General features: G+C 36.7%; 1 protein-coding gene across 1 annotated transcript in view; it reads right to left on the reverse strand.

Moving 5' to 3' along the window:
* LOC114653501 (PH domain leucine-rich repeat-containing protein phosphatase 1) overlaps positions 1–16,997 on the reverse strand; it is a 235,710-nt gene that overhangs the window by 70,119 nt on the left and 148,594 nt on the right. Inside the window, 3 exon segments of the mRNA XM_028803859.2 lie at positions 3,870–4,097; positions 5,202–5,348; positions 12,338–12,504. Coding sequence (XP_028659692.2) covers positions 3,870–4,097; positions 5,202–5,348; positions 12,338–12,504 — 542 coding nt within the window.

Below are 16,997 nucleotides of genomic sequence, written 5' to 3' on the forward strand. Positions count from 1 at the left end.
TGCAGGACTGAGCATCAGTTACCGGAAACGTTTAGTTGCAGTTATTGCCACAAAGGGGAGGGTCATACCAGATACTGAAAGCAAAGGTTCACATACTTTTGCCACTCACAAATATGTAATATTCGATCATGTTCCTTAATAAATAAATGACCGAGTATAATATTTTTGTCTCATTTGTTTAACTGGTTTCTCTTTATCTACTTTTAGGACTGGAGTGAAAATCTGATGATGTTTTAGGTCATATTTATGCAGAAATATAGAAAATTCTGAAGGGTTCACAAACTTTCAAGCACAACTGTAAAACTTCACATCTTTTTTGCTTTATTTTCATTGATCTGTTTAACAAAGTAGTCCAGCACTTAACCGGCACTGTATGAAAAAGTAATTGCCCCCCAATTAAAGAGATAATTAGAGTCAGATGATTGAACACAGCCATGATTGACTATAGCCTGTCCTGCTCACTATACATTTTACTTTACTGGTACAAAGGTTTAACAAGCCTATAATACCTCTATCACTAAAGAAATTAGAATTTTTTTTTTTTTAATATCTATCAGTTTAGAAAGAGCTACAAAGCCATTTCCATTGCATTGGGACTTCATTGAACCACAGTGACAGATATAATCTCAGAAAGGATCAAACAAAAAAATCTCACAAAGGATCAAAAAAAAAAAAAAAAAACCTGCAGTTTTGTGTTACATCAGCAACAGTCAGTGTCCATGACACCATAATCAGAAACACGCTGGGCAAAAATGGGCAACATTGGTGAGTAGTAAGGCAGTGAGGAAAAAATGATAACTAAAGAGGATATAAAGAACCATTTCTCATTTGCCAAATAGTACTTTGTTGGAAGAATGAGACAATTACGGTAAGGCATAGGTCCCTTAAAGCAAAAACAAAACATGGTGGTGGTTGTGCGCTGTTCTAGAGTTGCTTTTCTGTGGCAGGACCTCTGCAACTTGCCATAACTGAAAGAAACAAACTTTTAGTGTAGTGGTTGAGTCAGAGTTCAAATGTAAACCCAACAGAGAGACTGTGGCAGAACCTGAAACAAGCACTTCATGCACAAAAACCTATGAACGTTATGGAATTAAAGTGAACAGTAACATAAAAGACTGATATTGCACAGTAGAAAACCTTTTACTGTAGTTATTAAAGTTAAAGGTGGCATTGTCAGTTATTAATATTAAGCATGGAATTACTTTTTCACATAGCATTAATTTGAGTTGTATAATTTTATTCATTTAATAAATGATTTAACTAAACAAACTGTTATGTTCTCTCTCGGGTAGGGATGGGAATTGATAAGATTTTCACGATTCCGATTCCATTTTTGATTCTGTTTAACAATTCGATTCTCCTATCGATTCTTACTTTTAAAAAAGGAGAACACACAGGTCGATTAGCTTAGAACTTAGTTTTATATCTTATCTTTGAACAAGATAGAAATTTAGGAGTAGCATGACCTTTCAAACCCAACAGTGAGATCTTAAGAGATCCACAGCCTACGGCTCCTCGATGGGGTGCCACGGGGTCCCCAGAAAAAAATTTGTAAATGTAAAATAATAATAAAATAAATATTCTTCTGTAGCAATAACAAAGTATAACATAAATTATTCTGTGGCAATTACACAAGAATGTCCAGTAACATTTACACTCTCCTTTTTAAAAGTATATATGAGCTGAGCACTCAAAAATAAAACTACATCAGCCAGTAACAAATACAATCAACTCAAGTCCAATGGAACTGTACACTGTGCAATTCTGCAACCATCAACTATTTTGACAGCTACATCCATGTTGGCCGCATTATCAACAGTGGCTGCCACAACCTTGTCTTTGATACCATACTCCTCCAAGATCTCATCAATCTCCTCTGCTACTGCTGTCCCTGTCTGTGCCTGGTACACTGGTTTGGTTTTGAGGACTGTTTCTTGAGCTTGGCCATTCCTGACATAATGCAGCGTTACTGTGAGGTAATGATCTTGACTAAAACTTGTCCATCCATCTGCAGTGACGGCTGCCTTCAACACATGTTTCAGCTCAGAAATCAGATTTGCCTTTTCGACCGCATACCAAACAGGGATCAAGTGGTTGGTTAAACTGTCTCTGTTTGGGACTTTGTACTTAGGGTTCAGAGTCTTTGTCATTTCTTTAAAAGATATATAAATGGAAACGGATGAAACATCTGGTAAGAGGAGAACATGCAACTTTGACATTCCCTGACTTAGCCTACAATTAAACACATTCACTTACCGAAAATCGGGGGCATCTACTGTGGCAAATGGGTGCAAGCCTTTTACCACAAACTTAGTCACTGCTCGGTGACATTCGTCTATCCTGGCCTGTGTCATTTTACTTTTCCCCGCCTCTGTGAAAGGAGAAGCTACCGGTAGACTGCAGCGAGAACTGCCAGCATCTGAGACAGCCAGACTCTGTCTGTCTCTCTCGTCATGGTCATCTAAATGCAATGCACAGTAATACCAGGTTTTGCAATAAGGCAAATCGCGCTAACATAATATGCAATGTTAGTTGATTAGTTACCTGCCGTATTAACGGGAGAGGACGTGCAAACGTTACCGCTGCTGCTGGGTTGAGATTCACTAGTCCGGAGCGTATCAAAAACACGACATTCATTTAAGGTTATCGTGTGTTTTGTGAGCAAATGCTTTTGCATATTCGTAGTGTTTCTTCCCTTTGATGAAATATCTACTTTGCAGGTATTGCAAGTTGCCCTGTTGTCATCCTTTCTCGTAAAGTATAACCAAACTTTTGAGCGTTTGAGCTGCTTAGCCGCCATGTTTCCCACTGGGTAAATGATGCTACGCAACGTGGTGACGTCATTCGAGGCGACTGGAATCGATAGGGGAATCGTTTGCAAAAATGGCAAACAATTCCAAGAAATTGAAACAGTGGGAACCGGTTCTCAACAAGAACCGGTTTTGGATTCCCATCCCTAATCTCGGGTGCATTTCATCTAATATTAGGTTTTGGCTTAAGACCTGAAAATATCCAATGTCAAAAATTTACAACAATAGAGGAAATAGTGGAATACTCCACATTTCTCAAAGTAAATAAGGCAATCTTGTTACATTTGCAGTAGCAGTACATATTCTCTCAGTGATAACATGGGTTTAACTTCTATAATCCAAACTCAATTCTGTTGTGAAACTGTTTGGCAACACAAAACTAATTTAACTGAGACAGGGCAGCTGTGTCTGCAAGAGCATGTGCTATGAGATAAACTGCATCCTCATCCATCTGTGGCTCCTGCTACATACTTTACTAACAAGTTATGCAGGAATTTTCCCAGCTGTTCTAAATTAGATATTTACCTTGCATTGTAAAGTTTACTTGGATATCATTTTATGTGACAGTAGCTGCTGTCAATAACAACAATCCTTTGATTAAAGGCAATTTATATGCCTCTGCAGCAGTCCAAGTTTCACTGTTATTATCTATATGGTGATATTTTGTATTGTTTTTCTCTATGAGCCACATATGTATAAATGAATAATAAATTAAATTTTAAAACAAGGTCTTGTTGCTCTATTTTACTAACAGCTAATGTGCTGTACTCATAATTTCAATTTCATTTTTACCTTTAAACGTTATCATCTGTAGCTATTGCCACTTGTCATGTAATTTTAAAATGCCCAACCTAGATGTATTTACATATTACAAAACACAATAACTATGTTTGCACAGTTCAACAGGACAAGACCACACATTTCATCAGGACAAAAAACACAACCTACATTTTCTGAAAGATTAAAAAAAAATGAAAAATATTAAATGTTTTATGCATGTAAAAATCTGTCTAAGTAAGAAGGAAGTCCTGTCTAGTTTAATTACATAAACTCATTTACCTTAAATCAATATGTTTTATGTGATGCAGTTTCAGAGATCCAAGGTGGAAGTCATGCAGATTGTTTCCAGACATGCAGAGTTTATCAACTGAAGTCAGCTTTTCAGCAACAGCAGGGACATAGGAAAACTCATTAAATGAAAGGCCGAGGTAACTCAAGTGCTGCAAATTTCCAAGTTCTTCCGGAAGAGAGCTGAGACAGTTCCCATCCAGCAAAAAAGTCTGTAAACTATAAGTAAATAATAAAAATGTATAAATACTGATAGATAGAAACTATAACTACAGTAATGAAAGTTAATACAATATAGTCTACAATACTTCTACTGGTTTTACTTAAATCACTTGCATACAAGGCAATAACACAGGTATGGCATATAGCACCAATAAGATAGCAAAATAAAAGTATTATCATTAAGACATCTATTTCTAATTTCTTATATCTGAAACAGATATAAAATTGTAAGAAATAATAATAAATACAGTTTAAAATTAATTTACTTCACAAAACATTTCATTCAATGATTCAAATAAGCTTCTAAATTATATGAATTACAACTTTCTAGCATTTGTAGGTTATTCTGCAGTGTATTCCTTCAGGACCAAGTCCCAATAGATGCAGAAAACAGCAAAATAAAGTATTGTGCTAGCAGTGAACTACTGCTAATGAACAATACCCCAATGATTATCCATTCTTGCTTACTCAACATATATCAGCCACAGTCTTTGTAAGCCACAGTCAGGAGTGGGCTACACAATTCAGTCATAACAGAACATTTCTTGAAGATGACCTCAAATCTGACAAGTACTGACAGCTGAAGAAAGTATTGCCACAATGGAATGAAATGTAACAGGGTATTGTTGAGTGAAGATGTGTGAAACAGCAGACAGTATAAATATTAGTTGTGGGTCAGCTGAATCCATTCTTGTTATACAATGAAATATGACCAAGGCCTTTACATGTTGGGTGCCCAAAATACTGACTTCTGAATGAAGCACCACCATATCCAATCTTTACAATCTTTAAATTAGGACTGGGAGGAACCACTGAATTTTGTAATGAAACTTAGATACATATACCAAGTTTTAGATTAAAACTTTATTCTTTTGATTTTGCTCAGATTTTGTGGATTAAAAAATGCATTTAAGAGTGTATCTTTTTCAAAAATCTTAAAAGATACATACGAAGAAAAAAACAACCAAAAGAAAGAAAAAAGAAAAGAAAAAGAATGAAACTTAGCAAAAAAATAATCTTCAATTAAACACTGTTAGATAAATACTACAAACATATAAAAACATTTTTCTTTCCAACATGATTCAATTTTTGTTTACTTACTGTTGCATATTTCCAACTGCACTGTGCACAGATGAGAGGAAATTGCAGGAAAGATTAACTTCTTTTAGACTTGGGATCTCACAGATGGCAGCTGGGAATTCACCCAAATGATTATTTGACAAATTGAGACTTCTTAACTTCGAAAAACTACCAAAGGAAGGGCAAGCAATGTTATAAGAAATATGTAACAACACAAACTGCATATACAGTATACGAGGAACAATTTTTTATTAACAGCACTTCTGGCTACATGAAAAATACAAACTTAATAATAATTTCAAACTACACTATTTTTACAGTTTCGATTCAATCTCGCTGCTGCACCATGTCAAATTACATGCCTGAATATCACCGGGCACCTGTACTTTACTGACTGGTTTATGACTTTTCGGGACAGCTGTGCTCACCCCCTTTTTCTAACATTCAGCAGCGAGTTGCCTATTGGGGCTGGTGCTGTACAAAGGGTTAATAGCTGGAGACAGACAAGCCTCTCTTCTATCTGTGTCCTTCAAAACACATATGATCCTTATTTCTCATCCCTATGTTCTATATGTGGAACTTCACATTGACCATTCATTGGTTATCAGCTTTTCTGCACACACAGCCCGTCCCTCTGACTAAAGGAAATAAAAAAAAAATCAAACTTGCTTGACTTTATCAGAGCAAGTCATGGCCTAATTGGTCTCAGGCATTGGGTATGGCACATTAGGCAATTGGATTCATCGATGTCATTTAATGTGTCATAGCCTTTAATACTAGCTGGAGTGCATGCAGGACAGAAATCCCAGGAGGGACACCATCTTTATTATGGGTGCTGCAGGATTAGATTACTAAGTGTCTTAGAAATAGGAAACTTAAAAAGTTAGAATTCAATGCATCAAAAAATCTGGTTTTTCAGGGGATATTAGATTTTTAACACCTCAAAACATACAGAAACAACAAATGCCATGATGTAAAACATATGTGACACAGAGTTGAAGACAATGGTTAAAGACTAGGTTAAAGACAGATGCAAACTTAATGTAAATTAAAGACAGATGCAAACTTAATGTAATTTAGGACAGTGAGCAATCTATGCTCCTCCTGGAGTGAAGAATGAGAGAGAAACCTGAAATTGATATGATCGTAAAAACTGAGCTAATGTTTTCTATAAATACAAACACAGCACAGAATGTGTTTAGTTGGTTTCAGTAACTGGAAGGAATCACTGGACATTTCTTGGGTACTTTTATGGATTCATTTTCTTTACCGCAGCAAGAATTTTCATTAAGTGTTTTTACTACTTATTTTGCTAGTGAAACAAATGCCAGTTTTCTGCAGGAGCTCTCCTTAAGGGACAGTGAATGGAAATTTCACTATGGGTAGGCAGCTCATGTGTGCAAATGTTATCTTATAGCTTATGTGAAAAATAAGTATACTCCATGGAAATTATTGACTTTTTGAGCATACTTGAAAAAGCAAACAGCTGATCCTCGTGCAAAAATTGACAAAATATAAAGGTGATATACTTGAGTAAAAACACAAAAAAATGCTTTTTCGAAGCCTTTTTCAACAATAATTAGATCTAATTGTCAACTGTGCAAAAAGTAAGCACACCTGTAACAAACGTAAGCAAGCACACCTATGACCTCAGAAGCCAGTATTGCCCTCTTTAGCAGAAATGACTTAGAATACAGTAGGTGTTTTGCACAATTGCACACCAATCTCTGACATTGGTTCAGTGAAATTTTTGATCACTGCTCCATGTAAAATTCCTTCAATTGCAAAATGTTTGCATGTTTTCTTGCATGTACTGCCCATTTCAAATCCTTCTACAACACAGGTGTCGAACTCCGGTCCTGGAGGGCCACAGTGACTGCAGGTTTTCATTCAATCCTTCTTCAGTCGTGACATGTTTTTGTTGCTAATTAACTTCTTTTGCCTTAATTTTAATTAACTTGACTCAGACCACTTAGTTGTCTCTTTTTCCTTAATTAGCAGCCAAACAATAATGAGACACAAAACAAGCCGCCACATGACCAGCTCACCTGTGCCCAGCACATAATATCTGAAAATAACGAAAGGTGAAGGTCTCTGTAAGGTTGGTCTCTCAGGTCACCAAAACATTTTGACGATGTTCTTAGAAAAAACAGAAAATCAACAGTTTTAGAAATGTCTGCCATGGCAGAATAAGAGCAGCAACAAGCTGTGGAATTAAATAACGAGTTTAATTAAGAGCAAGAATCAGCTTTTCATTAAGAGACTGGTTGGAGGGAAAATTGGTTGGAGTTTGAAATCCCAATTTAGCTGGTCATTTGTTGGCTTGTTCCACATCTCATTTCTGTTTGGCACTCATTTAAGGAAGAAAGGAATAAATTCAGAGGACTGAATCCTTAAAAACAGGGCTATTAAAATGAAGGGAAAAAGAGTTAATTAGCAATGAAAACTGGTCAGTGATTAGGAAAAGGGTTAGAATTAAAACATGCAGCCACTGCAGCCCTCCAGGCCTGGAGTTCGACACCCCTGTTCTACAATATTTCCTTGGGATTCAAATCTGGGCTTTGACTAGACCAGTCCATTGCCTGCCACTTCTTTTTTTGAGTCATTACATGGTGGATTTGCTAGTGTGCTTCAGTTTATTATGGTGTTGAAAAGTCAGTTTCTGGTTCAACTTCAACTTTTGTACAGATTGCCTCACATGCTCCTCAAGCACATTTTGATATGATGCAGAATTTATAGTCAACTTGATGACTAAGCCCCCAAGGCAGCAAGGCAACCCTAAATAATGACATTTCCACTACCATGCTTCACAGTTGGCATGAGGCTCTTCTTCTGTCTTTAGTTTGTGCCAAACACATCTCCTATTATTATGGCCAAATAAGTCTACCTTTTATTCATCTGTCCAGAGCACACTGTTTCAGGAGGCAGGGTCCATACTTGTCTATATCTTCAACAGCAAACTGTAGTCTTGCTCTAATATTCACTTGGCTCAGAAAAGGTTTTTTTCTGGCACACCTTGCATGCATGTGAAATCTGTGCAATCTCTTTCTGATTGTAGATGCATGTACTTTGAGACCAAATTTTGAAAAAGTTACCTCCAGACACAGCATTTAAATTCTGGAGTTATTTGAGATTTCTTTCATTACATTCAGTCAGTTCATGGGGTGAATTTGCTGGGCCAGCCAGGCCTGGATAGATTAGCACTCATCTGAAATCTATGCCACTTATAGATGATTTTCATTATAGAGGAATGACTGATTTCAAATATTTTGGTGATCTTTTTAAAATCCTTGCCAACCTCCTTTCTGAGGGCCTTAGAGAGCTCTTTTGATCTTAGTATGATGGTATCATACACATCAATAGCAAAGAGAACACCTGGCGATAGATGAGGAATGTGCAATATGTATCACCTCTATGATAATATCTTAATTGTTGTTTTAACAATATGTGAGCTGAAATTATCAAGTATGTCACTCACATTGCAGAAAACAATCAAAAACACACCTTGAGAGTCCACGCATTCATTCACTGTCTCATGTAACCTAACAGGATAGACTATTGTGTGTGTGCATGGTCAGCACAAAGCTGCCTAAAATGACTGAGCAAAAGGCACCAGGGGTTAAAACAGCCTCACTAACTACATCATCAGATTTAATAGCAAGACGTGGATCACCCTCAATCACATGGAGGTGGTTTGGTTTTGAAAAGACTAATGTTGCTTAAAAGACTGCAATATGATCTCAGAATTTGTTTACCTTTAAATACTATGGGGGGTATTTCTGCAAAAATTAAAAATTATAAAATGAAAGTGCAATCTCTCTTTTGCAATTTCATTTTGAAAGTCTGCACGCAAAAATGCTGCAAAAATTTAAATGAAATAATCCCTTTTGCAATTTCATTTCTGTCATGTTAAATATTGTAATTAAATTGCATATTAGTTACTTCAGAACTACACTTATGTATAGTCTTCAGAATATGTGAGATGGTTTCGCTGTGAAGCTCGCAGTACGGGGTGAAAAGATCAAGATCACATGAATTACACACAGCCGAAGTGAGAAGTATTTTATCGACTGAAGTGGCTCTACAGCTATGAAGGACAAAGAACTTGAAAATGAAAATGCAAAGTGGAAATGTATTTTACTTTTCATTTTTGCAGCTTTGTTGCGGTTCAGGAGGAAAATTGAAATTGCAAATGGGGTTATATCGTTTTCATTTCAATGTTTGCAGCATTCTTGCGCACAGAATTTGAAAATTAGATTGCAAATGGGGGTATTTCATTTTCATTTTTACAGATTTTTTGCATGCAGACTTTGAAAATGAAATTGCAAATGGGGTTATTTCATTTCCATTTACATTTTTGCAGCCTGTTTGTGTGCAGACTTTAAAAATGAAATTGAAAGAGAGAGACTGCTTTTTCATGTTATAATTTTACTTGTAATTTTTGCAGAAAATGCCTCCCATATAAACAACTAATTTGTTTTACCATCTGCAAAGTGAAATTGATCTGGTACAGAGCCCTGTAGGTGTCGGGTATAAAAAAAAAAAAAAACATTAAAACAAATACATAATTTGTTTAAACAGATGATTTTTATTTCCGTAAGAAGCATATGCCTATCGGGCACATTTTACTTCACAAGCTGTCTTGGCTTTGGGGGGTGGTTCACGATTCCGAAGCACAATTTTTTTTCTTTCATCATTTAAAACACTTGTACAGATCCCTGCCTCCTCAAACCACTGTGATAACATAAGGACAGGAGCAAAAAATGAAAAAAGCCTTTTAGCAGGTATTAAAAAAACACAGGGATTCTGAGAAGGCGAGTCTCTGCACTCTGCCATTGAAAAAGAGATCAAGAATTACTTGATGATGGACAGTGATAAAATTTATTTGAGTAGTGGAAAACACAAGAAGTACATTTCCACAAATTTGGAAAACTTGCATAAAAGTACCTGTGCATCGCTGACTCAAGCAGCCCTTCAGAGAAGACTTTCAGCACTGGAGGAAATGTTGTAACATATAATTGTGCTTCTCTGAGGCCAGATGCTGTAGATAAACTGGTGATTCAGTCACACAACTTAAAGTTTCCTCAGTAAAATTCTAAAATTGTTTTATCTGATATCTTTGTGCAATACTGGACAGAACATGAAGTTAGTAATTTGTTTAAAAAAGATATAGGTTTGGGTTTTTTTGTAAGTTTGTGCAATATATGACAGAAGTTGCTTACAAATGCTAATTTTTTTTCTTGTGCAGTGTTTGCCAGAACATTGGATTTTTACACAATAGTATAGTATTTATATTTATCCACACTATAATGTTCATGTCCTGTATTGCAATTATGATTAGTATTTTATTCCCTTTGGATTCATATATTGTTTACATTAAGGGTACATGTCTATTTAAAATGCTCTCATTATAATAGTTTTGTTGGTCTTGGTGCAATTTTTTGTGTAAATCCTGTAGGCCTTTTTGAAATGGTTTACTCATATTTGCACTGTTTTATCTCAGTAATACTTTGATGATTTTAATGTTTTTGTGTTATTTTACTTCAGTTTTAATAAAATAAAAAGGCCTGTTTTCCCTTACTAATCTGTCGATGCCATTAAACTCATTAGTAAGCTACAATTACTATCCTATTAACAAGACCAAGCTAGATAAATAAGACTTTTACAAACATGTTTTTAAAAGATGCAAAATATAGTCTAATTATCGTTATCATCTAAGTCCCAGAAAATACTGAGATATCATTTTTTCCAATATTGTACACCCCTACCCTTGATACCTGTGAGTTAAATAAGACAGATTCCACCTGCTTGATCCCCAAGGATGTTCTGGTCAATGGCACATAATCTGAATTCTAATGTGTATTCTAAGGTGTAATCACTTTATCCATATGACAAATCTGCATTTTTGTTCATTTGGATTATGAAAATGAATACACAATGTCATGTTTCTCTCATTTGCTTAAGTATATCACCTTGTTCCACATGTTACTACTACAAGGGTGAGTCAAAAATTATCTCTCCGGCTGTAGAATTTATTTTAATCAACTTTCAGAAAAGACAAATACATCATTTTTCAACATAATCTCCCTGCTTTTCAATACACTTTTGTCCATCTGTCAACAAGCTTTCGTATTCTTTCATTAAGAAATGTTTTAGGCTAAGCTGCGAGCCACGAATGCACTGCTGTCTTCACCTCTTTATCTTCATCAGATATGAATCTTCATCCTCGTAGGCCATGGCTGATCAGAAAATGATTTGCCACACCATCTGCTATCACTCATCTATTCAACAGAACCATTTCACATACACGCTCAATGTCGTCATCAGTTGTGGGCATGGACTGGCATCCAGCTCCTTCTTCATGGCTGACACTTGAGCAACCATCCTTGAACTTCTCTATCCATTTATACAAAAGTCTTCACAAAAAAACACTTTCTCCATACTGTGCCAGTGTCTTCGATAAATATTGGCACCAGGCGCACCCTCAGATCACAAAAAACGAATCCCTGAATGCTGCTCTTCTTTCATGCAAATCACAAGTGGGACAGCCATTGTTTCTCACACCACAGTTTCAAATGATCTCACATAACACTTCACACCTGCACAGCAGTGACTGGGGAGACAGGGACTTTATACAGAAAGCGCTGATAAGTCAGTACTGCCAAAAAGAAGAAGTTTTAATATAACCAGAGTGCAGATTTTTGACACCCTCGTAATATTATGTATTGTTTCTAAAAGATTTAGATTAGGTTTTTTTTTTTGCTAGTAGCAGTGTTTTCTTACTATCTTCAAACAGACAGGTCCACAGAACTGTTGACAATAGACACTGTCATAGTTTATGCGATTTTAAAAATTTAAAACATTTACTATCACAAACAATGCCCTGGCCAAAGGTGCAAATATAGTAGTGGTAGAGAAGGAGGTATAGAGTGGTGAAGATGCTGTCAGCTAAGCAGAAGAGTGATAATGAACATTACTATTTAAGTCAGGCTAAGACAGACTATTTTTTTTGTACAGCGCTTTCAAATGGAGTCCTAAATCACACTTTCAATTACACCCCTGAAAATTATGTTAAGACTTAAATAAATATCTCCTTGTTCTAGAATTTTAAAAAATTATAAACATGCTCTAATTAGTAGAAATTATTTTAAGAATACCTCTGCAGATCTTTTAATCCTTTGCAGGCTGCTGGACCTGTATTGTACCACAGAAAGTTTTGTTTTAGATTTAGGTGCGTCAAATCCTGGCTGTAAAAGAGGTTGGCAGGCAGTTGTTCAAGGCTGCAGCATGACAGGTCCACTGAACTTATCCTCTGTGACACAGTCTGGGAAAGGGAAAAAGATTAAATATTGAGGACTGCCTACATAATAATAGAAAAAACAAAATGCATGATGGGGAAAACAATTTACTTCATTGCTTAAGTGTATGTAATAATTTATATCTGGCTTATATGGTATTTTTTTTTGTATTTTGATTAACAATCACACTTTCTTAAAAAATGTACTCTGATCTTCAAAGCGAGTATATTTTCTTTCATTTATTCAAAATAACAACTGAAATTAATTTACATATATTTCTCTAGGTATGGGAAATAATGATGAGTTTTCTGTAATGCAAATGTCCCATTCAAGAACTGGGAATCAATTAAAAAAAGTGAACTAATTAATTGCATAATTGTATGGAATTAATCACAACATTAAAACATGCAATCATAAAAAAAATACATAAATCATGAGGTAAATATACACTTAATCACAAAATTAATGTAGAATCAACACAGAGGAATTTTAAAAATTCAATGGTATAATTTAAACTTTAACAATGACCTGAAACCTGACCTTTTAACAAAATACTACTTGAGCAAGTGCAACCTGAATTAGAATGCCTTCCTAAATGGAAAGTTGAAAAGAAGGCAAAAAGAAAATGAGGCCAATGTACTAATTGTCAAATTGGTATGGCATGAGACACAGATGTGTCAAACTAAAACTGAATGATCGAAACAACTATAGACTTTGAATGTACTGCTAAAGACTGACTTATTTGAAATAAACATTTCTTAAATGGGTATACATTAAAACTTGTGTTAAAACTCCGCAAACACCATCCTCAATTATTCATCACCATCAGCAACTTTATAATTATACTTAAAACAAGTGTGCAATGAAAGCTATCCAGCTGTGCTGTACAGGACCAGGAAAAGGAATGAAGCAGATAGGAAATGTGTCCAAAATGCTCACTAGGTGCTGTGACTGCAAACCCCAATATCCAAGCTGCTTCTTCTGCCAGCGTTTCTGATACTCCCGCCCCTTCAGGCAGTTTAACAAGTGTATAGATTTAATGCTTTTGTGGTTGTTAGAATAATGGTGTGCCTTGGGGTTTTTTTGGTTACAAAAAGTGTGCCACCATAAAAAAACGGGCAGAAAACTGCTTTATCTATTACCTGTGCTCCTGAGAGAGGGGGCTGGGGGGGGGGGGGGATGGTGTATGGTGGTGGTGTTTGGGAGCATGTGTTGAATACAGTGTGTTGCCACAACGACCACACAACAAACCATCCGGACTGGGAACCGAGTGCAGCCATGCAACAGGTGACATTTAAGCACCACATGCACTGGCATAAGGCAAGGCGTTATAAAACGTGTAATTTGAAACTTTTTCATAAAATTTTACTTATCAAAATTTCTAAAGGTAGTACGGTATCTCACAAAAGTGAGTACACCCCTCACATTTTTGTAAATATTTTATTATATCTTTTCATGGGACAATACTGAAGATATGACACTTTGATACAATGTAAAGTAGTCAGTGTACAGCTTGTATAACAGTGTAAATTTGCTGTCCCCCTCAAAATAACTCAACACACAGTCATTAATGTCTAAATGGCTGGCAGCAAAAGTGAGTACACCCCTAAGTGAAAAATGTCCAAATTGTGCCCAAACTGTCAATATTTTGTGTGGCCACCATTATTTTCCAGCACTGCCTTAACTCTCTTGGGCATGGAGTTCACTAGAGCTTCACAGGATGCCACTGGAATCCTCTTCCACTCCTCCATGACGACATCACGGAGCTGGTGGATGTTAGAGACCTTGCGCTCCTCCACCTTCCATTTGAGGATGCCCCACAGATGCTCAATAGGGTTAGGTCTGGAGACATGCTTGGCCAGTCCAGCACCTTTAACCCTTAGTTTCTTTAGCAAGGCAGTGGTCATCTTGGAGGTGTGTTTGGGGTCGTTATGTTTGAATACAGCCCTGCAGCCCAGTTTCCGAAGGGAGGGGTTAAGGCTAAGCTTCAGTATATGTCATAGTACATGTTGGCATTCATGGTTCCTTCAATGAACTGTAGCTCCCCAGTGCCGGAAGCACTCATGCAGCCACAAACCATGACACTCCCACCACCATGTCTGACTGTAGGTAAGACACACTTGACTTTGTACTCCTCACCTGGTTACCGCCACACAAGCTTGATACCATCTGAACCAAATAAGCTTATCTTGGTCTCATCAGACCACAGGACATGGTTCCAGTAATCCATGTTCTTAGTCTGCTTGTCTTCAGCAAACTGTTTGCGGTCTTTCTTGTGCATCATCTTTAGAAGAGGCTTCCTTCTGGGACAACAGCCATGCAGACCAACTTGATGCAGTGTGTGGCGTATTGTCTGAGCACTGACAGGCAGACCCACCCACCCCTTCCACCTCTGCAGCAATGCTGGCAGCACTCATACGTCTATTTTCAAAAGACAACCTCTGGATATGATGCTGAGCACGTGCACTCAACTTCTTTGGTCAACCATGGCGAGGCCTGTTCTGAGTGGAACCTGTCCTGTTAAACCGCTGTATGGTCTTGCCCACTGTGCTGCAGCTCATTTTCCGGGTGTTGGCAATCTTCTTATAGCAATAATTCTTTTTTTCAGATCCTCAAAGAGTTCTTTGCCATGAGGTGCCATGTTGAACTTCCAGTGACCAGTATGAGAGAGTGTGAGAGCGATAACACCAAATTTAACACACCTGCGACCTGGCAACACTAACGAATCACATGATACCGGGGAGGGAAAATGGCTAATTGGGCACAATTTGGACATTTTTCACTTAGGGGTGTACTCACTTTTGATGCCAGCGGTTTAGACATTAATGGCTGTGTGTTGAGTTATTTTGAGGGGACAGCAAATTTACACTGTTATACAAGCTGTACATTGTATCAAAGTGTCATACCTTCAGTGTTGTCCCATGAAATGATATAATAAAATATTTACAAAAATGTGAGGGGTGTACTCACTTTTGTGAGATACTGTATATAAATATGGACATATATGTAATTCTTTAGGTACACAATTAACTTATTTATATTGTAACACCCACAATCAGTCAGGGAGAAACAACACCAGTGCATGTTTCAGGAGTTTGAAACCGATTAGCTTTTATTGATTGCTTCCCAGCTAAATTCCCACTGTTCTAGCCGTGGGAGATGCCTCAACTTTTCTACTCACAATCGGACTTGTTTGACTATTTTACACTGCTTGTCTTCTGCTTTAGTGTTACTGCCCTGAAGCATGCCACTCTTTGACTCTCGTTCTACTAGATAGTTTAATCTGTGCACATTGTTCCCGCACACTGTGCTGCTACTGCACACTGTGTTCTCCTTCTCTCGGTCCCCAGTGCTGACAAAACAAACACACCTTCCAGCACCTTCTTCCCTTTCTTCCGGAACCTCCTCCTCCCACTGAGGTGTTTCATTAGCATATTGCACTGCACATTCTGCAAGCACAGTGCTCAGTAACTGTCCAGCCCCATGGTCCTCTGAGTCTCCAGATGGATAATTATTTTTTCATAATGTTAAAAAAAAAAATTACATGAAAATGTCATCCTAACCAAAGCACTGCCTGAGGTGTTTGCCTTGTTGCTGGCCCTGGATGCGATACTATTTCTTAACACGTTAAACAGGCCATATTAATGGCAAAAATTAATGTTTTAACTTTCCCAGGCCTTGTATGTATATCATACTATAAAATATACATAATTTCTGTTTATCGATATTATAACATAGTTTACAAGGTCAAATATATTAAAAGATATGTTTAGCACTTTTGAATTTGAGCATAATAGAAAAAACATGGCATGCTTTCATTTCCCTCAGAAAATTGATTCACATGAAGTTGTATTTAGTAATTTCTATTTAATAATAAAAAAAAGTCTGCCTTAATGGCTTACAATTACAGTTAATCGGGCAAGAGTCCAAACATGAAATAAAACCAGTAAAATGTATTGAATATACTCAATTCACCGCAGAGAATGCTCCAACTTTCTCATTCAGATCTCAAAACTGCATAATTATACTGTAAAAATGAAAATACACTTTTACAAAAATAAATTTTTTGTTAGAACCCACCTACATTCCATTTCAATGCACTCCCTTACTACATGCACTACAACCTTTCAAGCCAAGGTGTGATACCTTCTTAACACTAGAATTACCAGAGCCTACGAAAAAACTCGTAGATCCGTCCCAACTTAAATTGCTTCACACTTCTCCATCAGCGTCTTTTGTCCTGTAAATGTGTTGATAAGCAGCAAGCAGCCTACTATCACAGTTTTCTCAGCTCAAATCTGTTTACCTGCATGTCAGTTGCTTGGAGTTGTATAGAGTGAGAAGTCAAGCAAAATAACACCTTTTATAAATACTGTATCGTTATTTGGAACACATGCATTTCGTGTGTGTTCCGTGTCTACAACGATCTATTAAACACATCGTTAAAACAGAAATGTTTTTCATGTTTTAGTAATAATTGACAAAATGTAGACATGAAGTTTATAATGTGTGAAGCCTT

This window comes from Erpetoichthys calabaricus, chromosome 6, assembly GCF_900747795.2.
Source record: "Erpetoichthys calabaricus chromosome 6, fErpCal1.3, whole genome shotgun sequence".
In the NCBI taxonomy this organism is placed as follows: Eukaryota; Metazoa; Chordata; class Cladistia; order Polypteriformes; family Polypteridae; genus Erpetoichthys; species Erpetoichthys calabaricus.